General features: G+C 35.9%; 1 protein-coding gene across 22 annotated transcripts in view; it reads left to right on the top strand.

Moving 5' to 3' along the window:
• RBFOX1 (RNA binding fox-1 homolog 1) overlaps positions 1–27,499 on the top strand; it is a 1,498,714-nt gene that overhangs the window by 1,254,007 nt on the left and 217,208 nt on the right. Inside the window, exon 1 of one of the 22 annotated variants that reach the window (XM_068909004.1) lies at positions 23,309–23,474. The exons of the other annotated variants lie outside the window; for them this stretch is intronic. Coding sequence (XP_068765105.1) covers positions 23,316–23,474 — 159 coding nt within the window. The 5' untranslated portion in view covers positions 23,309–23,315. Of the gene's footprint in view, positions 1–23,308; positions 23,475–27,499 lie in introns of those variants that run through there. 22 annotated transcript variants of the gene reach the window in all.

The raw sequence follows: 27,499 nt of genomic DNA, 5'->3' as shown, positions 1-27,499 counted from the left end.
TTCATAACAGAGCAATTGCTTTTTTTCTGCCGAAGTCTGCAATTTTTCATAGTCTGCACAAACACATGCTCATGCATGAGGGTCTGGCTCATCTTCAGTCCTATTGACTTGAAAACTGTGGGTAAACATGAGAGTAGACTTATGTGATTGATGAGTGTATAGTGGAAAACATCAACAGTGCCTGAAGAAAATCTTTCAAAGTAATTGTAATACTTCCTGTTACATACACAAGTTGCATTATCCAGGGAAAAACACATTTTCTTGATTTCATTCCTCTATCACTTGGTAACTTTTCTTTTTTTCTGGTTTTTTTTTTTTTGGTTTTTTTTAGCATAGTAAATGAGGAGAACAAGAGAGAATGAGAAAAAGAGGAGGAGAACAGGAAATCTTACTAAACTTTTTCTTTCCTGTTTATTTATGTAAGAGGTTCAGTGATACTACAGCATATTTTACATTTACGAACCCTCTTTTATCAGTTCAATGCTGGAAATGAGGTAATGAAAAAATGTTTAGTATGTGTTTCTTGGTGTCTGCATCATATGTGAATGTATGGGCAAAGAATGCACACTTAAATGAAGTTTGGTGTGATCACATTATTAACATATTTGTTACAGTAAGTGAAATAGGTACAAACAAATGTGTATAACTGGAAAAAATATAAGAATATATTTTCATTACATTTTTTTTCCTGGTATAGCATGACTAAGTTGAAGAAATTAACATCTTGTTAGTGTTGTATCAGTATCCACTTCCATAAGTGTTTGTACAATTAGATATTTTGTAGTCTAATGTGTACTAATTTGGGTTCTCCAAGCCAGAACGGACATCATCTTCACTAATGGCATTGTCAGAACAGAACAGAGCACTGGAACTACTGTTGCATTATACTGAATAGAATCCATGCAATTACTTCATATGCTACAGGGCAGCTTAGATAGTATTTTGCCTGCGATTTACTGCTAGGCTTTGTGGTGGTAAACAAACCCTTCCACTTCCTTCCTTCACCAAACTGGAAAACAAGTTTTATTTTAGTGGAGAAGTTTATTTTGAGTGGATCCTCATCTCTTTGCGTGAACAGGTTCTCTTCAGTTGGGTTTTGCCATCATTATGTTGCGTTCCTGTAGTTTACACACACAAAATTGTATTGCATTGGTTAATACTGAATTTGTTATTAAGGTAAAAGACTATTCATAGAGCAGGTTTAAAAAAAAACCTATCTGGCTTCTATAATTCTCGATGTATTCCTTCAAGGTGATCCCATCTTGTTTGTGCCTCTGATTTGCAGTTTTTGAGTTTGATTTCTGAGAAGTGAAGGATGTTCTTCCCACACAGACAGAAGCTCTGTGTTGAAAAGCTATCTAAGAAGGCTTATGTAGATAATCTGTTTAATTAGCATGCAGAATATATTATTCTTAAAATAGAGAAGCACGATACACTTATTCTGCAACAGGTGGGTGCAAATAGTGTGAGTATAGGTAGAGATTGCTACGCTAATAAACATTTTTTTCCCAAAATTTTCGCGAGCTTTTTACATTTTAAAAAATGTTGAAAGGGATTGTATACTTGACAGCTGGCTGTTTTACACAGCTACATTGTAGTTGAGACTCTAGATTTTTTGCAAAGGTTAATTGTACCTTTGCCTTCACAAGTATCTTTATCCACTCTCCTCTTAGCTCTTGCCGCAGGAGGAATTTTAGCCTTGCCTTCCCCTCTAGCGTACTAGGCTAGTTCAGCTTGTTCAGGCGTCGTAAATACATACGTACCCAATGGCGTCTTGGGGACAGAGCTGTGAGAATCTCACTTGCATGTTGGAGACCTTAGGTGAATGGTGAAATTCTGCCCCTTAGGTGATGGTCGCACTCAGAGAGGGGGATGGAGTGGTATTAGAAACTGTAATGGCAGTGCTGTATTCGTTCCGTAATGACTCCTCCCTTCTTAATTTCATGAGTCTATCTGGTGAAAGTCTTGATTTGGGGTGACAGTACAGGATTTTCTGAATAACAAAGTAGTTGCTGAATAGAAAGACAAAATCTTTTACACACTTTTAATTTAAACTGGGATAAAACACCATTGGACTGCTGTAATTTGGGTAGTTGTAATTTCATTTGAATCCGTGCAGTTGCACTAGTGTAAATTAAATTTATTTATTGAAGATTACTTTCCTAAATGCTTGCGGTTTTTCTATTTACTTATTATTTATTGTAGATGTACTCTTGGATGAAAAAGATAAGTTTTATGCTCCATGTATTATTTTCTATTATACAGACTAAAACATTGCAATTATTCCTTCAAAGAAAACAACATATCTGAGTGAGAACTAATTACCTCTTTTTTATTCCAAGTGACAAAAGCTAATATATCACACTTAGCCACTATAAGAACTCCATTTCAGTAAACTAATTAAACTAATCCTATCTCTACTCATTATTCCTAGTTCTGCTAAATATTTTAATAGCATAGATTTATTTCATTACATAAATTATTTCATACTTAAAGAAAACAGTTTGCATAATGGCGTATTTGCATTCCCAAGAGTTTATTTTGGAATTTTGAATTCAGACTTCCAGTTTCAGTTGAAATGATATTATTTTCCTTATTTAGGCTGATAATTCTTCTTAATTATTACTAATTATCTAGAATGATGTATAGCTTTAATTAAATGCAGGTACTTGGCATTCTTGTTAACATATATTAAACACTGACAGTTCTCCTGTATCAAGGTAATAAAATGTTAGAAAACAGTGATATTTCCTACATTTACAACCTGTAATTCCATAACACAATGGCTGATTAATTTCATGGAAGAAAAAAATTTTTGGCTAGCAATTTTCAAATTGAAAGATCACATGCCTATTGGACATTTCTGAAACTACATAATTGAAGTGGAAATGTGTACATCACTGTTTATATTTAAATTATAAATCCAGAATACAGTGAATGCTAAGAGTTTAGCTACAGTGTTGCTGAGAAGGTGAAAAGAAATAATGCATAAGTACCACTCCAGACTAAATTGCTCTCTACTTATAGACATGTAATGCAATTAAATCAAGAAGCTGTAAGCCTCCCAAATCTGCTAAGTTTAGTTTAGGTATTTGTACTTAAGATATCTTCTGCAGAGCTTTCTTGCATGATAAAACAAAGGAAATGCGGGTAATAAATAATTCATCAGAATGAATTTACAGTATGTGATTCAAACAAACTGTATAGAGGATTTGTATTTTTATTGATTTTCATAAATGATTTCTATCTCAGATATAATTGTGTTCTAATTTTAATGCTACTTTTCATATCATTATCTGGAGTTCTGGAGTTTGTTTAATGCCTATGCTGTATTACAAATCTGTGCATTTTAAACCTGGTGAATCCTTTGAGTGAACAGGCCACATAGCCCAATTTCCAATGGAGGCTGCTGGTCTAATGTTTCCTCTATTCAAGAAGCTTGCAAATAAACTGTTACCATTAAATAAATAGTGTAATTGAAGCTAGCATTACGAATTGTACAGCCCAAACTCAAACTGAAACACACAACTAGTTCCAAGTCTGAGGATATAAACGAGACGACTTACAAGCAGGTGTAACGTCTTCCATTAATGATGCAGCAGGATAACATTTTATTTTCTGTTTTCAAACTGTATTTGTTAGTCAAACGAACAAATTGACTCTCCCTACAGGTCTTTGCTGCATTAAGAATTGCAGCCTATGAAACTAGCTTCTCGTATTTTATAAGTTGATAGATAGCTAATAAAAATGTGAATGGCTTATCAGTAAAGTAATTCTTGACAGGTGCCTAAAATAGTAACCTGAAGCTGCAGGCATTTTGCACTCTGATAATCACTGCTAGGTCTGTTAACTAGGGAGACCATGGCGCTCGTAAGCTGCCAACTAAAACACCAGAGAAGCATTATATAGAGGAAGGAAAAAGCTTAAACCTTGATTCGTGATACAGTGAATCTGTAGCATGTCTGTTGCTGTGACTAGTTGATCAGAGTGCTGACACGTATGACTCATGAGGGTTTTTTTTTTGTTTAGGAAATTCACACACATCGGGAGTTAACTGTGGTTCTGACTGAGGATTCTGTTTGATTTCTTAAAGAATTAAAAACAGACAGACAACTGACAGACAATTTGTAAATTGTTTTATCCTAAGTGCTCTGGGTTACAGTCCCTCAGCGCTACACATGTCATGAGAGCTATCTCAATATTATGCTTGCCAAGTCCTATCTGCCAACCGGAATTAATAGAAATATAGAAGCAGTACACACTTTTCAGTGACACTTTACTCTGCTTTGTGCCTTAGTTGCCTCTTGTATACAATGAGAATTACTTTCATATTCTGTTCATCACTAAGCAAAAACGTTTGTTAATTTATGAAAGGAAAAAAAACCTAGCATTGTGGTCAGTCTTCAAGTATTTGCCCTTAATTTGCTACACAAGCCCATGATAATTTTATTTCTGTGGTCTTTGTTCCTTTTCTTACATAGGCAAACAAAGCATAAATCAGTATGCAAATATTCTAATCTTGAGTTTCCTTTTCTTCATCTTATTAGCAGAAATGTTATCTACAAGCTGTTTTCAAATGTGGTTAACAGGTTAGTGTAATGCTGAAATCTAGTAATATTATCCTTAACATGTTAAACGTTTTGCAAATATATTTTTAAATGCTGGACATTATTAGGAAGGAGCAAAAGAAATGGAGCATATGACACAATTTCCTTTATTGTTCTTGAATACGTCTGTCTGCCTAGCATAGCAGAAAATGTTTGTCAAACAGTTTTGAAGAAAAAAGGGAAGTATTTTGAATGAACAGTTTTTAGTAACTTGATTCAAAATATTGTGCGAACCATTTGCTTGTAGAAACTAAGATAAAATTACTGACTTCTCTTGTGAAGAATGTCTAGATTTCAATAGTATTTTTCTAAAAACAAGACAATGAAATATTTTAAATGATCTAAAAACAGTGAGCAAAGATCATGTGTCGTATTTCTACTTACACTCACAATAATGCATTGCAGTGCCAGAGGTATTTTATAAGGGCTAAGTTACAGGTTATAGAGCTTTTCACCTACAGCTTGCTGATTCAAATTCAAGCCCCATTGACAGTGACAGAAAATTGGTAGCGCTGATGGACACCTCTGTGTAATAAACTTACTGGTCATGTAACAGATCCTGGTGGCTGGCATCTAAAAAAACTGTCACAGCACCTAGTAATCTTCCACTGTGGCAGGAGGCACAAAAAGTTGAATGGTCTGGAAGCCAAACTACTGCCCCTTGTACAGGTATTCCAGTCCGGTCAGACTTGGGTGTTTGCTGATGGGCCTGACGGGGCGACACAGGCTGTATGTGTTTGGCAAATCCTTGTGAAAACTTTTTGAAATGATCCTCTAGCTTTAAGTACTTAAACAGGTATGCAGGACTTTGCTGTGAGTTTAGGTCACGTTCATGCGAAGTGCTGAGCACTACTGTGAGAAGCTGAGTTGAGGTGAAGCTGCTTCTTCTGAAGTTAGAGCAGAGTAGAAAGTACTCAGAAATGGCTAAAATTAAGCCCATAAGGGCTGGAGTGAAAAAATGTAAAAATAGACTTGAAGCTAGTAATTGCTCAGAAGATCAATGGAAAACAGCTTTTATGAAGGCCTGGAATCTCAATTTTGGTACGTTTAGAGTACTCTTTAAGCACAAAATGGTGGATTCCTGTTTTGTTTAAAACGAACAGACAAAACTATTACTGGCATATGGAGTGTGTTAAATAAGGAGTCAAGAGAATATCAGCCTTGTCATCATGAAGTAACCCATTTTATCAACCCAAGACATGAGCAGAGAGAAAGAGAATTTATTTTATGAAATATTTAGTATTTGTCTCCTGAGTATCTTTGGTTATTGTTTATGTATTTTTCCCAGTGTCTTTTGCGTTTTGGAACCATCTTGCTCAGCATAGTTATCATCATCAGGAAAATAAGTTCCAAATTTCAGTTTCTAGATATGATAATATTTAATAAAATTATTTGTGCTTTTCGAGTATGTTGTGTCCGAGTAAAATATAAAGCATATATATAGTTTCAGTATGCTAGCCTAGCTTTTGGCAGTCAGCTATATGTGTTTACTTTACACATGTGCATACTTGCTAAAACACATTTTTCATAGATATGGATATTTGAGAAATCTTCTATAAGATTTTGTAGTACCCTTAAGTGGAAAGGTTATATGATACCCTTTTATCTTCTACTTCATATCCCAGTGTTAAAATTTCTAGATGCACCTCGTGCATACATATGCATTTATGTGTAATTTGTATGTATAACTTCTACGTTAAGAAATACATGTGCATTTATTTATCTATGTGTAAATGTATGTAAAGTATGCATAATTTATATTTGTAGAATTTTTAACATTAAGCTTGTTCTAGGATACTTTCTTTGTATTTCTGATTATATTAATTATTGAATGGCAAGCTGTATGATATGCTTATAAACAAACAATTATTTTGGAAAGTACTGATTTGAACCAGTCGCTCTTGGAAAACAAAAGTTTTATATATGTCTGCCTTTTAGACATAACTTATTTACTGAACAATGAGACTTTTCTTATCCTATATTATAGGTTACAGTAATTCACATATTAATCTGCATGTAAAAACCTTAAGTTGTACAGACTCATATATATCCTTGTTGAATAGTGCAGTAAACCAAGTGTGTTTGAAATCTAATACACTTTCATGCTAGTCAATGAGATGCATTTGTAGATAATGTTTCTGGTATATTAGTGATGTTTAAGACTTTTGATAACTACTTGATTGATCAAAAGATCTGAGGGTAATGGAAGTATTTTATGGAACTGCCCGAAATTTAAAACTGTAAAGGTTAGAGTTTTTGGAAAGAGCTGATAAACCACGAACAGCATCCTTTCAGTTTGCTAATACAATATTTTGACAAGAGACTACATTTTATATAGTCTAAAGAACAGATCTTGTGTAAGTCATTATAGCTCAACTGAAGTTAATGGAAACCTGCTGTTTTATTCCTCTAGAGGACCTGACCTCAAGTGCTTAATATACCAATTCTATCTTTTGCTAGGCAAAGAGGAAGATGACAATATATTCCCATGCACTCACAGCAGCAGTTTCATATATTTGATGAGTTCATATTCACGAGACATCACCGCATCCTGTAGTATACAGCCAGTTGGACCAGACATAACATAGTCCATAGTGAGTAAATAGTCCTACGTTATATTAAGCTATCTATCCGTTACTTTCTAGAGCTGTGATGACTGGCTGCTGGTGGTGGGAGAGTGGGGGCAGAGTATAGTACTAGGAAATCTTGCCAATTGATTAATCCAATAAAACACTTTCTATTTTTTTGCCGTATTCTCCTATCCTACCCTATATTCTGACAAATTCGTCATAAAGTGGCCACCTCTAACAAAGACAGTGTTGTTATGATGTGTGCAATAGCCTGTTGTAAAATGGCAAAAAGTCTAAAGAAACTCCAGAGTATTCATTGAAACATAATTTCTCTATAATTACTGCTGGTCATGATAATAGAGAAGTATTTAGAAAGGAAATTAGCCAAACCAAGCAAATGGCTCTCCAGACATAACTTACAGACATAATGGATATGAACAAATGTTTAAATGAATGTTCTTAAGCTGTTTAAACATAGTCTTTATTATACTACAATCACAGGAACTTGTTATTAAATGACTGATATTTATTGTTAAATATTTATTTCTTGTTAACTAGTACAGTGAATACTTAAAATAGTGAAAGAAAAGGCTGACGATATTGACAAAATAATCAGCAACACATCTGTGCATTTTAAACCTGGTGAATCCTTTGAGTGAACAGGCCACATAGCCCAATTTCCAATGGAGGCTGCTGGTCTAATGTTTCCTCTATTCAAGAAGCTTGCAAATAAACTGTTACCATTAAATAAATAGTGTAATTGAAGCTAGCATTACGAATTGTACAGCCCAAACTCAAACTGAAACACACAACTAGTTCCAAGTCTGAGGATATAAACGAGACGACTTACAAGCAGGTGTAACGTCTTCCATTAATGATGCAGCAGGATAACATTTTATTTTCTGTTTTCAAACTGTATTTGTTAGTCAAACGAACAAATTGACTCTCCCTACAGGTCTTTGCTGCATTAAGAATTGCAGCCTATGAAACTAGCTTCTCGTATTTTATAAGTTGATAGATAGCTAATAAAAATGTGAATGGCTTATCAGTAAAGTAATTCTTGACAGGTGCCTAAAATAGTAACCTGAAGCTGCAGGCATTTTGCACTCTGATAATCACTGCTAGGTCTGTTAACTAGGGAGACCATGGCGCTCGTAAGCTGCCAACTAAAACACCAGAGAAGCATTATATAGAGGAAGGAAAAAGCTTAAACCTTGATTCGTGATACAGTGAATCTGCCTATATTATGATAGCAGCATTAAATAATAAGGGCCTACTAATTTATAATAATATCATTGCTATTATTAATGAGCAGCGGTGGCTTGAGCTAGGAACTTACTGTGTTCCATTTTGCGTGACAGCCAGTCCTCACTGCAACATCTAGCTTTCAACCCTGACTTGACAGATTTCCCTTTGAAGATCTTATAAATGCAGATGAGGTAACTAGATCTTTTATAGTCTAATGAAATAATAATGAAAATAATTTCCATTCTCCAGCTTATTTTTTGGTAGTTAGATCCTGGTTACATAAAAGAATCACTGTAGATGGTATAAAAAGATAAGTTGAGGTAGTATTTGCCTCGACTTTATCATAAATAAACTTTATTACCTGTACCAATAATTTTTAGGGACTTTATGGCGTCCCATGAGAAATCTGATTTTATGTGACAGAGCGAGAAAGGGGAAGTTTCCAAACTAGACCATAGCTAGCCTAATGGCTGAATCCACAATTTAGGCTATTAATGAGCCACTGAGTCTGTGTATTACACAGGCCATGATTTGGGAGCCAGTAGAAAAAATAATAACAGTTGTAAATCCCTTCCATTAATCCACTAAAAACCATACAATACTCTTACTAAACTATATGCTGTCCCAAGCTACAGATGTGCGAGTAGATGGATATAAGCCGCTCTGCCCTCAGCACTTCATGCCTATGCAAAGAACGTAATACTTTTTCATTACTTTCTCATACCCTTAGGAAGAACATAATTCCTTTTCTTTCACCTCTGCCTTCAGAAGCCAGCCTGAAAATCCTTTCACTTTTCCCTCTTTGCTTGCTTTTTGGAAGGCGTCACTGTAGATTCTGTTCTACTTTTTCTTTTGGTCCACGCTCAGCTTCTGCAGTAATCCCTAATTCACGCTAATCACATATGAAAAGAAGTGAAAATATACTTACAAAATACACAAATATAGAAGCCTAACCAGTACAGAGAAGGATCAAGATGTAAAAAGGAAGACTGGAGTCTGAAAAGCCTGCAATAGTAGAAATAGGGTGAACTTTGGTAATGCAAGTTGTGAGATGCAGTGGTTAGTAACAAAACCTTCTGTCACAAGTGGGATCTCATCAGTTGGAAGTGACATGGATGAAACACCTTTATCTGTTTGATAATAGAGTGACTGAATGCCTGTGATATGGCTATCTAAAAATAAACATCAGTATCTCAAACAGAGATACAAGGTATTTGTCTAGAATATTGCATACAAATTTAGCCATCCATGATCATGAAAAATGGATACAAAATGACATAGGTGCAGAGAAGAGCTAGTAGGATCAGAGGAATGAAGATCTGATCATATAAGAGAAGACTAAAAGAGCTTGGCATGTTTAGTCAAGCAAAACAAAGGCTGAGAAGAGGATATGATTGCTCTCTGTAAATACATTGGGGTAAACAGGAGGGATGTGGACAGCGTTTCATTGCTAAGAGGCAACATCAGCACAAAAATAAATGAGTTTATGCTGTCCGTAATAATTTGAGAATAGATACTAAAGGACCTTTCTGTAGTCACATCAGTGAGGTTCTGGAACAGAATTCCAATTTAAACATGGACTAAGGGAGGTCAAGCAATTACCAAATTTTCAGACAGAATTTGCTCGGTTTATTAAAAAAGATTATGTGGTGTGGTTTCCTAGCCAGCGACTGGACTCACTGACTCAGGAGTTCTCTTCCAGTTCTACTTTCTTTCCAAGAACAGTCAAAGTCACAGGTGCGCTGGTATTTTCAGCTGCCAAAATCCCTGCAGTTGATCGAATTAATGTGCTAAATTTGTCCCTGAATGATAATATTCAGTAATGCACGCTTGTTACTATTTTTAGTGATAGTGCTACTTTTCCTAAACCTTGTCTTTTATACATGGAAACCAAGGAAGATTCTTACCTTGAAAAATCCAATGTTTGGACAGTTGCTCCAACAAAGGGTCTCTTTGGCTTTAGAGTCTTCAGGGGCACACCTGTCTGTTCTATAACACCTGTCTGATAATTCATTGTAAGTTCGGGGGTTCTGTATATCTTTAAATAGCCCATCTTGCTGTTTGATAAAGATATTATGTTTTACGTCGGTATAAAAGAAGAAGAAATGTAGACTCTTGTCAATTTGCCTTATTTCAGGGGAAGGCTATTTGGGAATGCAGCTCATGCAATGTGTGATGAGGTGGAAAAAATAACAGAAGTGACCACAGTCATTGCATGCAACCCACATGTTTACCATTTTTTCCATTTTCTTAAGCATTTATGGGCAATTGAACTGACACAGTGTGCAGCAAATGGATAGTTTCCACATCTTGCAGTGCTTGCCATCAAATTCGTATACTTGTAAAAGTGCTAATAAGTGCAGAGAATGAAAAAATGATATATTTTGAAAATACACAAAATGTCAAATGTAATAATATGTTGTGGCTGAAGACAGTTCTAATGCTTGCAGAATCAGCTACTTAATTTATTAGATTTCTCCCTTGTAAAATCTTGTCGTTCACTTTGCAAAAGGGATATGTATTTTGTGCACACTTTAATTTCAGAATTAAAATTTCAGTGAAGGGGTACCTCAGTGCCTCTTTTTTCAGTGGTACTAAATCTTGTATAGCTGCGTGTTTATACTTTTAATGCTTGTACCAGAACCATTCCTAAATTACTGCTATTTTTAAAAGATAAGGACAGCACAGTAGCTACAATGAAAATTAAGCAACTGAGGGTCATAATGGAGCTCTTACAGTTCTGTGTATGTAAACATTGTCATTAGTGAGTTGAGGAGTAAATTATGAGGAAATCCACCTTCACTGCACGTGATCTTCAGGATGCTATGGGACGACCTCTGATAATTTTCATTCATACAAGCTATTTCATGCTTTTAAGTAGGGTTCCACGTGAGTAAGAACTTCAGGAACTTAGCCTTGTGTAAATATATATTTAAATTCTTGTGAGTATAATTTGCAATGTGCCTTAAGTTATCTTATATGCCAGATCCTCTCCCACTTTCATTTTACGCATTGCTGTCAATATAGTTGCTGTTCCAGCTGCATAGCTTACACCTTTCAAAGTATTCTCCTTATATTTGTAATGAGAATCACCACTAAAGCAAAAGAAATTTATCTTTTCCTTTTCAGGGTAAGAAGAAGTATCTTTATTCCCTCAGTTTTACCAGATCGTAACCTTTCATGGCACTCTTAAATAATCATTACTTAACGTAAGTACTCAAAAAGGCAATGCAGGTTAAGTAATCAGCTAAATAAGCGTTTAAAGCTGTCGTCCACGTTACCTAGTTAGTGTACTGCCAACATATACCATGGCAATTTATAAGAACTGAAAGTATTCTATACATTTTTTTCATTATTGCATCTAGATATATGCCAACTTTAGAAGTGAGTCAAGGAGTGTTTGCATATGTGCATATGTTGAAATAAATGTAGGCATACAAACAAAAGGTTAAAGTACTGGTAGGAAAATTTACGGGAATTAATACCTTTTTCTGGGGTTTCTTTTCAAATTAAGAAAGTGCTGATATTTTCGGTGTCTGCATGACATCAGCTCATTTCAATCACTGTAAAAACTTAATTAATTTAAAAAACTCAACAACTTTCTCTAAATGGTATCGCACACTGCGGGACTGTGAAAGGATGGTTAAATGCCAGAGAAAAGAGTATGGGAGAACTAGTAACAAGCAGTTTGGTCTGTGCTGGCGGTTATCCTTCATGGGTATTATGTGCTGCTAGAATACATCTTCTTGGACAAGAAATAATGTTGAAGTCTCAAATGTTGTGTTCATTTAACACGTGACAATTTCCTGCAGCTAATGAGTATGACTGCATTCTTATTGGAGGAAATGTTCTGCCTAACACATTCTTTTAGTTGCTTTTGAGCTGTTACGTGTAGGTGTTCTCTTTGCAGAACACATTTGAATCTGAGAGGTGGTAGTATTCCGGTGATAAATGGAATAATCCATGTTTCCATTTTACCAGAGTTTTATGTAACGGATACTATGTGATCCTGGGATAAATGTGTACAAAGATCTTGTTATTTCATTCCTGACCACAACGTTTTGGTTAGCCTTGCTTTCTCTTGGGCAGTCAGGCAGAGTTGCCATGTGGTGTGGCAGGCGTGTAAGCAAATGAGATTTTCATTCTTCAGCTTGGTTAAAGTATAAACTCAAGTTTAGATAGATGGCTTTTTGAGTAGTTCACTGTATAATATTATCCTCCATTTTATCAGAACTCTTTGAGATGTACATCCCTCAGTAAAGGTGGCTGCTCAGCCAATTTAGTCCTTTTATCACTGACACAGGAGACACACAGGTAGCATGAAGTAACCTCCTACAGCAGAGAAACAAGGTGACCTTTTAGCTAGGTTGAGTCAGATTCCTGGACTCACAGAAGAGTGCAAAAAAAGCAAAGATGGTCGGTCAGCTTTTCACAGGTGGGAAAGAGCCTACCACATACCTGCAGATCAAATGGTCAGAGAAATACATCTTGCAGAAATATTTAATCTGATAACATAGAACATGATCACTGTACAGTGCCCTTATAGCATTAGCACCCTGTAATGTAGCATACTATTATTTAATTTTTAAACTGATTTATGACTTTTAAATGTGCTTGAAAACTAAAGATGTGAGGATTAAAAAGAACTTTTAAAAACACAAAATAGGAAATACACAGTTAAGAAGTTTACATTCATTTCAAATCCATTGCAGCTTCATTAAGATATAACAGAGTGCTTTGAAAGAAGTTTTATTTAGCAGGGTTGCAAAATGATGCTGCCATGTTCTCCTACCTCGTTAATTCAACACGACTGTATCAGGTGAAATCAGATGTGTATATTCTGAGGGTGCTGTTGTCTGTCTTTCTGAAGTGAAAATTCGTTATCAAATAGATTAATTATCCTTTCCTTGGAAACCGGCATTACTTTAAAAAAAAAAAAAAAAAGGGGGATGTTGAACTTTGCAATCAACAGTCCTGTCCGTTTAATTTCTGACAAGTCTCCTGTCACAGGGCCCTCTTACTGCTAGCCTAATCTTTTGAAATTTCTTGTCCAGATGTCCTGCACATAAGACAGATTTCTAAGAAATCAGTGAACAAAGCCACAATGCTATACTCGAGGAATATTTGTTGTACTGTGTGCTGATTAATATCGTTGCCACATTTTCCCTAGCTCATTCACTGCCGCTTAGGCAAATCTGGCAATATTTATGCAGCTTCAAAGTACATGTATGGTATGCTTACAGTGTCTTCTAATATGGAGCTGAATTAAGTCAGCAGTGTATGTGGCTGACTACATAGGAAATAAATTGTTTACTAGATACAAGAACCAGTTGGAATTGACATGAGATTGTCATATAATGTCTTTCTAGTAAATTCTGCGGGATTATTTTGATGTTAGTCCATTTCCTGGTATTAATGTTATCATCTAACCTATCTTTCACCTCCTGGAAAATCTACCCGTGGCGTTTTCATCAAAGTGCCTCCTGAAAACGGTAATCTCATTTTTTTTTCCTAATAAAGCTGATATTGAATTAAAAAATACATTAGAACTACTCTAGATAAGAATTACACAACTGATTTCGTGCTAATAACACCTAGATAAAATCCTAGGTGCCAAGTTGGTTTTCATTCCTGGAGATATAAATAATAAGATAATGACATAGTAAGCTGAAAAGCAAAGGCATTTTTAGGTAGAACATTCCTTAGAGTATGGGTATTAGTATAACCTAGATATTGGTTTAACCTATTAATTTGAATTTTCACATATATGTGTTCTTGTTGGAACATTACTAAAAGCTGCAGCTACAAAATGAAGCCATTTATTGATCAGAACTGTTTTTTTTTCCTTGAGTCAGTGCCCTCTCTCTAAAGTAAAAATGCTGACTGCAGCACACTGCTGACTGCAGATTTTTTGACAGCAAAGACCTGACTCTTTCCTAATCCATGTAGCTGCATTGTACAAATTACAAAGCTTGTGTGACAGACCTATTCTGTATTCCAAGAACTGCAACATACCTGTCATCAGATAGAAGCAAGAATGCACAAGTCATCACTTTACTTTGGAAGCTGAACAGATGATTGAAATTATTTCTTACTACTAATTCCCCTTTTAGTAGAGATAAGCTGCTTTGTTCAGCTGTAAATGAAACATTAGGGTATTAGCTGTCAAGCCAGAAGTATTGGGGAAGCTAAGATTTTATCAGCAGTAGTAACATTTTGGGCAATAAATTGTTTTGTTGGGCAGAATACTAATCTCCAGAGGTACAAAGAAGCAAAGCTCATTAAGGTAAATGCTTAAAGCACACACAAAAAAGCAAAGACAAAGGCTTATTATCTCTGTTATGGGGATAGATGGAACATTTGCACTTTTTCATCTCTAGGTAGTACTGAAGAATTATGTGGTATTGTTATTAAATAGATGCATTTGTAGACTTGTAGAATACTTTCTGAATATATCCAAGGGACAAGTGCGTCAGAAATATCAATAGAGAGCTGTAGTAAGTGATGGGTTTTTGGAAATTGTTTTGTTTCCCTTTGGGTAAAATTAGATGTCTGCACCTTGTCCTGTGCTTAGCATTCATCAGATTAAGAGACTAGCCTTATTAAATGAATGTTTGAAATAGAGAAGAATAGATGTCTGTATTATACTAAATATTTTTACCAGTGTATATACCTAAATTAAATTCATCAGGGTTTGTAGCATAGAGCAGTAAGATGACAGAAGGAAAGGAACTATGTTGTTGTTAAAGACTACAGTTAAAGAAAAGAACATATTTGGGATGAGGTGAGAGAACTACAATTCTGTATACCAAGAATGGATGTAAACTCACTATCAGAAGCAATGAAACGGGAGGAAAGTAAAATAGCTAGAAGGAATCCTGGTGTTGAACTAAAAAGCCAGAGTACTGCCTACAAGTAGTTCTGCCAAAATTTTATTTTCTGTAATCAGGTGGAGATAGTTACCTGTCATTACTTGTTTGAAGGAGCATTTTAGAAAGCTGTAACATAGAAGTAATTTTAATACATAATACAGTGAACAAAAATACATAGAGGAAAAACTGTCTATGGAATTCTGTTAATGGCTGGCACAAACGTCTTTAAAATGTTCTCTGTGCTATACTGACGAGGATTTTGAAACTCGGAAAGAGACAGCTTTGCGCAGTCTCTGCTATAATTTACAAAAGCTGCCAAACAAGATGCTTTAGAAAGAATCCAGTAAAAATAGATAAATTTAAGGATTGATTACCGAAATGTAGGGAACCACAGGCACCTTTTGAGGTGGAATCCTATATAGATAACCAAACAAATAGTAGTGAAGTCTTGCAAGTTGTATTTTAACAAAGACGAAAAGGTTGTTTAAATACTGTTGTCAGTCACAGGATCGTTGCTCAGTGATAGAGAAATCATTTTTAGTCTGCCAACTTTGTTAACCTCATCTATGAAACAGAGATTATAATACTGGCCCACCTGTATGGCATGTTCAAGCTTTTGGGAATAAATGTGATAATAGAAGAAACAGCTTTGTTTGTTGTTGGCTGATACTTAAGTTAATGACGATATCATTTCTTAATTTGAGGTGATTGTATCAGGATGCAAATGTTAGTTTGGTGTGTTTTTTTTGTTTTTGTTCTTTTTTTTCCACCAATGTTTTATTTTACCAGCCTTCGATTATGTTGTTAGCTATAAAGCATGTTAATATTTTCTGTGAATGCCTTATATGCAATAAAGGAACTGTAAAAGAATATGAGCTTCAGCATTAGTCTTGATGGCATGGGATACTGACCAAACTATTTGCTTATACTGATTTTTACTACTGTCAGAAAGAGATGAAATCATTGCATGAAGACAGCTGCAGCTTAGGAAGGTATCTGCAAGTTTCATCAACCTCTTGCCTTCTAGTGCAACTCTGTGTTGTGGGGAAATTGATCCCTCTTTGACATCTGTCTAGAGGATTTGACATGAACAGTAGCAGGATTTTTTTTTAATGTGTTTTAATATCCAAGAGGAGTTAGAATGAATCCGCTAGATGTGGATGTGCTACTTGTTCTGTCCTAGGTTTACTGTAGTGACCTAGAACAGCAGGAACCTCGAGACTGTTGGTCCACGCACTTTGTAGAATCAAATTCAGAATAGCTTTAATTTTACAGTTACTGAAGGATTAGTTTCTCATCTGAAAATAGTGTCAAGTCAGAATTCTTGTACAATTGTTAAAGTTGCATAGCAACATGAGAAGTCCCAAGGTAAACTGTCAGAGACCAAAGTCTCAGGACTTCTGACTTCTGTTTTGGACTTTACTATGTTTTCTTCGTCTTTGGAGAAATTTGTTATGCCTGCTGTCTTAGCTGTCTCAGCTGTTGGGTGCCTGATTTTAGACACAGAGGCTTGATTTTAAGAGATGTGTACTTCTGAAAAGGTGATTCCAGAATTTAAAGTTCCCTTTGAGAATGTTAGTTTCAACCTATCTGTATTTATAGTTTCTTGATTTCTAAAATGGGATAACGATATCTGCCTACTATATGAAGACCTGATAGGTGGAATTTACTATTTAAGAGTGGCATTTTTTTTTTTTTAATAAACTAAGATTGTAATCTACCTCACTGTCAACTTATCCCCAAGCTAATTTCTGTCAGAGTTATACTCAAGCTAAATTTTGGCTCATTAAGAGAAAAAAAAATCCACAATTTTTCAATTATCATGATCAGCAAACGAACACAAGAGTTTGAGGATGACCTTCCAAAATGTGTGACTGCCTTTTAAGTGCTTTGGACTATTAACACCGCACTATGAATTTGCCAAAATAGAGCTGTGATATGTAAGTCTGAGATGTTAATGGAAAAGCAACATGAAGATTCATTCACATTAGTTTGCATGTCCAGTCATTTATATTAGCTGAGCAAGCTGATATTTCTTTATTTTATATGCCATTTTCCTAAGCAGTTTACTTTCACAGAATTCTACATGAGCATAGAAGAGAAAAGGCCTATTTGAAGAGAAGTTAATAAAGCTATTTAGGAGCCAGTACACCACAAGTAAATTACTTCAAGTAATTTAAGGAATTCAAGTACTGATGATAGGATTTGAGTTATTATCTTGTATGAACAAAAAGAAAATAAATATGTATACATGAATAATTATATAGTTCCTTTACCCTTAGAGGAAGCAATCATGTAGGCAGAACAGAAGCTTTCAGCTTCTAAAGCTAGGTGGATATAGGCAGAATGACAGAAGGAAAATATGCAGACATCTAAATGATATTTAAGAATTTCCTCAGTGCCTGTCGGTGAGATGGAAACTGTTTTTCTGTGAATGAAGGCCATGGAAACCATAGATTTCAGTGGCTGCTGCAGTTGCAGCTGAAGTTAATAAGCTGAATTAGTTCCTAACTCACATTATGAAAACAAGTGTAGTACACCCTGGGTGAATCTGGACCCTAGTATAAGCCCTTTAGCTTCTTGTGGACTGGAAAACGGAAATGCCAAGTCTATGCGTTTCCTCTTAGATTAAGAGGATTCTTCCTTTGATTTTCTGCTATTAAACAGCATTTCTAGAGTAACAGAATGCTTTTTGGAATGTGTTTGGAAAAGAATAGTAGAAATATGCTATCTCCTAATTTAGCCTGTGTGTTCCTGACATTGTAGTCATTGTTTCCAGCATGCTCGTAGCTCCACGACAGTGCAAGAATTTGGATGAAGGTAGAATTGTATTGAAAGTAGACATTAGTAGCATATGAAATAATTATACCTTTCAACTAGGACCATAAGCATGGTCCGGATTCTGAAACTTAAGGTGAAAGGATCTACTCTAATTTTTAACTGGTATGTTAAAGTAATTTAAGTCATGTTTTTGTCTTCAAAGCACAAGCTTAGTTTTAAATACAAACTTCTCTTGGAAAAATGACAGACAATTACTGGTACAGAAATATTCAGAGTCCTGGATTGTTTCACGTTAACAGTACAGATACGCAAAGGTGACTTGTTTGTATCTCCATCTGGTAAAGTTTGGCTATGAATTGCCAGGAAATGAAGCATCTTCTCTATTCTTTTTTTTCCCCCCTCTGGAACGGATAGAACAGCTGGCTTGAACTCTGAGAAAACAGAGTTTGCACTTGTTGTTGACGTGGAGGATACTTGCAGAGTTTTCTGAATGTATCAAGTTCCAGAGTCTGTGAAGTTTGACAATCTGTGGAGTTTTAGAGTATGATTTGAAATAGCAAGTCTGGCTTTCAGGACTTTTAGTACCACATGAGAAATGCCTTGCCTAAAGGGTACGAACTGCTAATCTGATATGAACTTTGAGAGGTTCACTTCGCGCTGATGACAGGTTTAACCCAAATTAAGCTTTATCTTACTGTGTCACTCTAACTTTATGTAAAATCATGTTTTTTCTGTCTCCTCTCAGCTTTCATAAAACCAGCCCAAAAAACCTCTGAACCATGTGTTCTAGCTCATTTGATAGACGTACAGCCAGACCTAATTTGGTAAGATTTGTACTGGTGGTAACCCAGCAATGTGCAGATTGGCACAAGTGATTGTAGAATCATGACAGCCTGAAAGATGGTCAAGAAACCTCTGAGGGTGCAGTCTTTTGCTTGCCTACATTTTAAACTGGCACAAGCTAGCACTGCTGCTAAAAAGCAGTCCTGCCTCAGATAATGTACTCGGCAGTACCCCTTTCTTGGGCTGGTAGAAATGCTTGTGTAGTAGTTGTGCGGAGAATCAGAGGACTGACTTCTCTGAAATCTAGTTGCCCTGGCTGAACGTGGTCCAGCAAAATACAGCATAAAAAGCCAATAATATTAGAGTATGTGGCACTTCCATGAAGTAATGCACAGAGAACATGAAAAATAATACCCTGTTGCCTGTTGCGCCAAGCTTTAAAACATATGCTTGAAGATAAATACGTGTTTTGGAACTTTGTGAACTGTAACTTAGGAAGTTTAGATACCAAATACATCTTCATATGTATCTTCACTGACAAATCAATATACTAAATTTGTGATTTCTGAAACTTTGCTAATTCCTGAAATTTCCCCATTGATCAAAATTAGTCACTTAAAACTGATGTGAGTACAGTGCAGGGTTTGGCACTTGAGTATGTTGGAAAGGATTGCAGTAATAAGGCTAGACTCTTCTGTTTAGCGAATACTACTTCAGTCTTTTGTTTGAGCAGTAAGAACAGCAGAGATAAAAGTAAGTGAAATTATATACCTAGCTTGTCAGAAAACTCTTTGAAGTGACTGAAACTTTTATAGTGTCTGTACAAGATATTCAGTGAATACCTTAAATTGTCTTTCATAAAATGCTTACTGCAGTGTTTACTGATAAAGTGCCAGGTAGGTGTTTGACACCCTCCGATCTCCTCTTTTTTTCCTTCATTTGTGTAATCTTTCCTTTTAATGTCAAAACTTGCCTTGATTGCTTGTTTTTATATCTTTAGGCAAAAAAGAAACGGTAACTGAGGGAAACAGTAACAATACTTAGCTAAGAAACCATACTTTGGTCACTGCTTGGGCCAGGTGTTGCAGATTGCTCTTGGATTTTGCAGCTTTCATAATCTATAGTTAATGGCTTGCTTTCAGTGCAGAACTTCAAAGGAAATTTTCCAAGTCCAAGAGAGTCCTCTGTGTTCCTTATTCATTTGCATCCTTTGCGTAATTTTCATTTCAGTCCTAACCTAATCGTCCTTCTGATGTCAGTGTAACTCCTTCAGTTGCACTGTGGTTTAGAGACCTAACTTTGTTAGCTGGAAAGGGTAGATGGGTAGTACAGCGAATGTAATGTTTTTCTGTTCATCTGGCTTCTGGATAAATCCTTGAATTACTGTATTGAAGAGGCCTGAAATTTTACACTCTTTGCTGACAGGAAAACTAGGAGAATCCATCAGTGCTGCACAGCGGATGGGCCACATTCCTCAAATAATCCAGTCAATTAAAAATTGATTTTTGTTCTAGGCAGCATGGTGGTAATGTAGTGGGGAGACAGTGTATGCATTACCAACAGAGCTCACATCAGTTAAGTGATATTTAGGTGATCTTCTGTCATGGGAGAAAGCAGTGCAGTTGATGATCTTTGCTACTGAAGAAGCTAAATTGAAGTGTCAGATACCAGAATTGCATTTTATTTCTAATATGTTGGCCTGCCAGCTTGGGAGAAGCTATGTGAAGTCTGTGAATACAAAGGGACAAAAGTGCTAAATCTAGCAGAAACTGAACGGTTTGGGGAAGATTAAACTGTAACATGGCTTTTAGAGCCTTCAACTAAATGCATTTAAAGAAATTGGATCTTGACCTCCAGTTGCTGGACATTTGCTCTTCTGCCTCTCTCTCTTTTCCCTGACTTGTGCAGGTCTAAAATAAATGAAGATAGGCATGCTCTAAATTACACCAAACTTGTTATTAAAAGAAAAAAGATGATGATGCTACTGAAAAGTTAGAACTTTTTTAAAGCAGTTGAATCAAGAACAAAAAAATGCCTAAAAGTGTTCAATGAAAAACTTATTTACCTTAGATTTGCAAGATCCTGATTTACAGAACGTAGAGAACAAGATGTCTTTTTCTAATATTGGAAACGCATATGGGAAAGTGCAGTCATGCGGATTATACTGTGTCTGGAATATGTGCCGTGAGCCTATGCAGTGCTTTTTTTTTTTTTTTTTTTGAGAGAGAGAGAGACACAAAGTAATGGTACCTGCTCATGAATCTGAAATTTCTTAATAGGATGCAAGTTTTCCTTCATTTCCTTCCAAAAGCAGTTGCAGAAAGTCCTTGTGCACTGTTAAACGGCTACTGTGCACCATCTGAAAGGTAGCTGAATTTAAGTGTGAGTAAAGTGATACATACGTCCTCTTTCAGACTTCTCAGGAGGTTAGTGAGGTTCAGTTAGTTGATGTCTCTAAAGCGCTTTCTAGTGCTCGTATGAAAGGCACTAGAGAAAACAGTAAGTGGTGGTCTTATTTAAAGTTTAGATCCTAGTTTTAAATGGGTAGTGTTATATCTATGCTTGTCCAGAAAACTGCGTCACAGTGGATCTTCTAGTAAGCTTCTGGCATACATCTCACATCTGGGATTGAATTTCAGCATACAATATAAATTGTTTGTAAAATGAATGTGTATCAAAGATTGACTATGGAATGATGAGCAATGGCCTGCACAGTAATTCAGAATTTGTAGTCTTAATCTTGTGCTATTTTTGAACATTGCTTGACAAAAACGCTTGACATCTCAAAGCCAAATTAAGGAGAGGATAGTGCATTTATAAACTGAAGAACACTAAACTGCTTGCATTAAAAGAGAATAGGGTACAGAAAGTATGAATCTGGGCCCTTAGTGCAATTATTTCCTAATGCAGTGTTTTGTTTTAACATGAATTTTAATGCATTAAAAATTTTCAGTTAAAGATGACCTTACCTGTGTGAATAGTTTTACTTCATTAATTTATTCCTAGGCTCTATAAAGAGAAACATAAATCAAATCACAAATGCTTTTTAAAGGTTATTATTGAGGTAAAATGCTGCTGGGTTTTAGTGCTTTGGGAGTGAAAGAAAAATGATGTTTCTGGGCTTCAAAACTCTCCAGCATGATTTGAATACAAGTGGCTTACTGTGATAAGTATGTTAGGCTCCCTTCTGTTAATTACAGTATTTCAAATGAGACTAATTTGACAGCCACAGGCACATAATATGCTAAATACTTCCTATAGTATTACTTTGAGAAGTCCGTTCCCCCCACCCTCATGTGAATACTTTCTGATAGGACATTATAATTTAGAAGCTCTGCACCAAAAGCAGATAATATCTAATTACCTACTAGTTCTCTGTGTAGTTTAAATGATTGTGCTCTGCTAATGACTAAATGGAAAAGATTTTACCAGTCATTGGCAAAGAGGCAAGTACAAGATGGGGACACATGCTTTCTCTAAAATGTCTTTAAAAACATGCTTGTTATTTGATTGCATTGTTTATGTACAGATGTCCATTTCCTTGATCAGATGCTGTGAATTTATTTGTGGTGAATATGAAATCTTTTTTTCTGCAGGCTGTATTTTGACATGGATTACATGTTTTGATTTTATTTACTGTTTTGCTGACTACTAATCTCAAGACTAGAGCTAGATATTGTAATTATTTTAATATGATAGTTTTTGATATTACAAAAATTCCCATTGATGTTTATGTAAAGTGTAAGAAATTATCTGTTCCAAGTTAACTTGACATTCTTGATTATGTCGGAAGCATAAAATTAGGAACAAATAGTTTAAGAAGTAATTTCTTTAGAAGAGTCCCTACAGAAAGTACTAGAGTTGCAGTTACTTTTCTTTTCTAGTATTACTGTAGTTTTATCCAAATTCCACCAGGTGCTGCCAAAGAACATACAGCCAAAGCAAAGTTTACAGCTTAAGTGGAAGTCGTCTGTAGCATGTGTGCATGCTATCACGCGTACAGCTGTTGCATCCTTTTTCAGAAGCGTGAGCATCTTCCCCCACCCGTCTAGAAGCATATCTCTTTACCTGGAAGCAAAGCACTAGGAGTCACACCATTTGGTACAAGGAGTGACATTCTTTATGGGCATCATGTTCTTAAAAATACACTTTCTTTTGTGACACAAATCCGTGAATAACAGGCAGTTTTAACAGGCAGTTATACACTTGTTCTACTATACTCTGTCTTAATGCTGGGGGGCAGGGTAATTTTCCTACTGATACATTCAAACTATTCAGGCTTAGTTAATTTGTTCTTTTTCATTCCAACAACCAAAGCTGCTATAGACCCTTTACGACTTCTGACTTCGGTAAAGATGTTTCTTTCCTTTGTTTGCTTTTGGTGTTGCTGAGTCAGGAGCTTTGTGTATTACAAGTCGGTTCTGTTTGAGGTTTTCTCTCGTTCTAGGAAGAAAATGGCGCTTCCAAAAGCCAAGGTTTGCTTGAGGTATAAGAGCCCCAAACTTGTGAGTGATCACAACAGTGCAGTGCAAAATGCTCAGGCAAGCAGTGCTAGTAGCAGCAGGAATCAGTTTAGAGACTTGGCACAGAGCAGTTTCTGTCCTGCCTCCCTGGTGAGTTCAGCCATTGTGCTTATGACATAAAAAGCAATGTGCATGTTAATTGCAATGCTTATTTTCGAACTGTTGCTCAAGTATTAGCATAGTTTAAGTGCAAAGAGACTGGATCATGGACAGTGTGATATCGGTTGCCAGAGAAGGTGTAATCAACATCTGCTAGTGTTGGTGAGGCAAAAACCTGTATTAGCTCCTGCATTAAGCAAGGAACTTTCAGGGATTAGAAGCCGTGTAGCTGGTAATCAGTAACCACTAGAATCCTAGCATGACGTTCTGTAAACGCTGTGCTGTTTTCTGTTGTGCTTGATATAATTAAAGTCTTGAATTTATTGTCATGCACAAATGGTTTATAGAATTGAACGTTTAACAGCAAAAATGAAACCAAAAGGCTGTGTAGGGCTAGCGTGGCACCATCGGTGTGGATTGCAAAGGTAAACGTGGTGAAGGCTGGAAAAAAAAGGAGAAAAGAGAAATGTAGCAGTTATTTGAAACAGAAATACGTTTAGAAATGTGGCTGTAGCCGAGTCAGTACAAAGAAAGTCCTCACTTCTAAGAAATCCTTGGCAGTGACTTCACCTGGCGGTATTTAATTATTTATTGAGTGTTATGTTTGCCTTCCCTTGGGATATGATCTTCCTCATTCTGTCTCCCTGCCTCCACTAAAAAGTGACAATTAATTATTTGAATATAGAATATTTTAATTACTGAAAAATTAGATCTCAAAAAATGTGTTCAAGGCCTTTGCTTCTTTTTGTAAGTATAAACCTGTATGTATAATAGCTTAATATTACAGTAGTTTTCCTGGGTTCCCATTTTATTGCCATTGAAACGTGCTCGAGGGAGAGGGAGGAAAGGAAAAAGAGGAAACATAAATTACCCTACCAGTGTGAGATTAGATCAACATTTAAGCTAGTAAGTATAATACTGATGCTGCGATCAGGTGCTCAGAGCCAAAATACTCACAGTCCTTGTGCTGTTCTAATCAAAGGTACTGAAGATTGAGCAGTTCTCTGATGTGGTCTTATCAGTTTGAGTATAATGTAAATCCTGTTACAGCAGCTTTGTCCGATCTGCCTGTAGCTTTGTTCTGAACCTTTCAGTAACAGTTCACTGAAGCAGAAAGAGCCCTGTGAATTGATATTATAAACCTGCATGGTTGTTTTATTCATTGTTGAAGCAACAGAATATAACAGAAGTATTTATTTTTAGTGGATTGAGGATGCTTTTTTATTCTGTCATTGTGAACAGCGAAGAAAGGCTCTAAATGCAAAAGAGGAAAAGCTAATACCATGATCATATCCATACACATTCTGAGCACAATCCCATTGAAAAATAATGCACAATACTGTATGTTTAATTTATTTTACACGTTCACAGAGATTGTGGAAATCACAGTGTTGTTATTTCCTGCTGATGTAGAAAAAAATACCATATGACACTATTATAATCAGGAAGTAGTAGTCATGTGAAATACAAGCTTTTCATAATGCACTTAGTCTTCCCAGGCATCTGTATTTTTCTAACCACCAACTACCTGCTTTCTTGGGAAGTCAGATGAGGCCTAAGACATTCAAGGTTGTGTTGTATTCTGTTTCTTGCTGGTGGGCATTCCTTACTAAAGTTCAAGGGCATGAAATTTCTCTTTAGTCTCACTGCTTTGATATGGTACTTGCCTAACAATCAGGCAAATTTAAGTGTGGAAAAAAACTGATAAAACTGCAATGTCTTAAAATTAAGGGGCTGGAAAACTAAATTGAGTTGATGGTAATAATTCCGTGGTGCCATGTTGACCCTTATTCTTGAAAATCAGTTTTTATAACATGCATCAACAAGAAATATTACAACCCTGAGAATCTGATTTGGCTACCAAGAAGATATACACTATTTGAAGTTTTAAAGTCTCATTTAATCTAAAAATTTGAATATTAAAGTATAAAGATCTTCTGCAGAGATTTAATTGGAATTTATGAATTACGCAGATACGGAAGCGCAACTTTATGTATAGATGACTAGACATGTTGTGAGATGAGTTCTCCTACTTAAGACACATTTTTTTCTAGCGTGGGGATAGGAAGATTTACAAAATTAGTTCCACTACCACCAAAAACTATTCCAAAGGAAATCTCTCTGAGATTGAAAATTCTTTAAGATAGAAATATTTTCATATGCTGCTCTTTCAGTTTAAGGTAGGGAATAGCTGATTTGTTTATATGTTAAATATTTAAAATATCTCAGTTAAGAAAAAAATGCTAAACTCTTAATTAAGGGAAAAAAAAGCTTATCCCACCTTCCTTGAAATTCATAGGTGTGAAAATTACTTTTTGGAAGAAGAAATAATATGTTACATTTATTTTCATACTTCCTATTTCTCTTTCAATTAATTCCATGTAGCATTCGAATAAAAGGCGCACATAGTTTTGGTTTTATCCGATGACATAAGCAACAACAGATATCCAGAGATCCACGTATATCTTCCTAATAAAAAGAAGGTTTCTGTTGCACAGTCCTGCAGTCAGATCCCCACAGGAAGAATCTTGCTTCTGTTTGGAGCACTGCTGATTTCTGAATACCCGATAAAGCCTTTGTAACTATTAGAGGAACAGCAGGATTTGCTACATGCCAGACCTACTTCAGAACCTGAAAAATAAAGCAAGGCTAAAAGCTCTAGAAGAATTAAGTTATAATCAAAGACAGATGGTTATTTGTGCTTGAACTGTGAGACAGCCACGTATAAAGGGAGGCAGACTGTGGTGTCTTGGAAGAAGTCAGAAGTGGAACCTACTACAATGGTCCTTAGAACTTCCTTTACATAACACTTGAATGATATTTAATGATATTTTATACTTATGTTTATTGATTGTACTTGATGTTTTTGTAATGACCCTGGCTTAAACCCTTGATTTTTTTCTGGTCTTCTGAGTGAGGAAAAAAGTTATTTAATAAATTCCACTTTTCCCCCCTTTCTAAAAGGGGAAAGATAACGTAATAAAAAGACAGCATTGGGTCAATCGATTATGTTTAACCACTGTAACTGACAACATAGGATAATATATGTCCCAGATGATCTAATCCCAGAACGTTATCTACTAGAGCTTTACAGAGGATTGCAGAATAGTGATATTAAGTGGGTTTTAAATCGTGCATGTGGTTCCCACCTTAGCAGAAGCTGAGAGTACATTGGCTGCTGGCATTCAGCCACTCTAAGTTGCGAGAGTCTGAGCAGTCGCCCACGAGACGCTGTTGTTACAGAACAGTACTGGCAGTGCTCGTGTCCGGTCCAGTATAGAAGAAGCAGCAATAGCATGTGGCAGCATTGAGATAGTGTGGCAGATAACTCATCACTTGGCTTTTTACCGTACCCCAATTCTCCAGAGTTTCAAGTGGGGAATAAACAGCCTCACTTTATCAGACTTAAGAGACAAAAACTGTAAAGCAAAATCTATTATCAAATGTTGGGAAAAGGTAAACAGAGAAAGCAGGTACTGTGTATAACAGGATTGTTTAGCCTCACTACGTTTTTTTGTGTAGTTTAATATGTTGGCACATAGCAGCAGAAATCAGAAAAAGTTCAGCTGGATATGTAACTGGGTATTTTGAAGCCTTAGTATATGACATAAGAGGTGGCTGCCTTATGGAATGAAAAGTGAATACTGCATTTTTTTATCTGGTCCGGTGGAATAGTCTGAAATAAAAAGCATTTTCAGTGTGTTCCACGTATTTAAACAGTTTTAGAGTGACAAGAAAAAGCCTTAGAATTTCCTTAAGTAGCCATCCCTCTCTTTACACATTGCATAACTATATGTGTTTTTGTAGGATGTGTATTCTGTTACTAAATCTTGACCAAACTCCCAGAGGTTTCAGCGAGCCTCAGTGACACAGATGGCAGTGCGTATGTAAATTGAGTAACAAGTCAAGAGACCTGTGAATCTGAAAGAGTTATTAATTTTTTCATTCTCAATTTAAATTGCAACTAAATAAGTCTAACATTTGTAAATGCTATCACATGTAAAGCGGAATAAATG

The sequence above is a fragment of the Struthio camelus genome, chromosome 15, assembly GCF_040807025.1.
Source record: "Struthio camelus isolate bStrCam1 chromosome 15, bStrCam1.hap1, whole genome shotgun sequence".
Lineage (NCBI taxonomy): Eukaryota > Metazoa > Chordata > Aves > Struthioniformes > Struthionidae > Struthio > Struthio camelus.
Note: the sequence above shows the minus strand (reverse complement) of the source record. Positions and strands in the feature narration are given on the sequence as shown.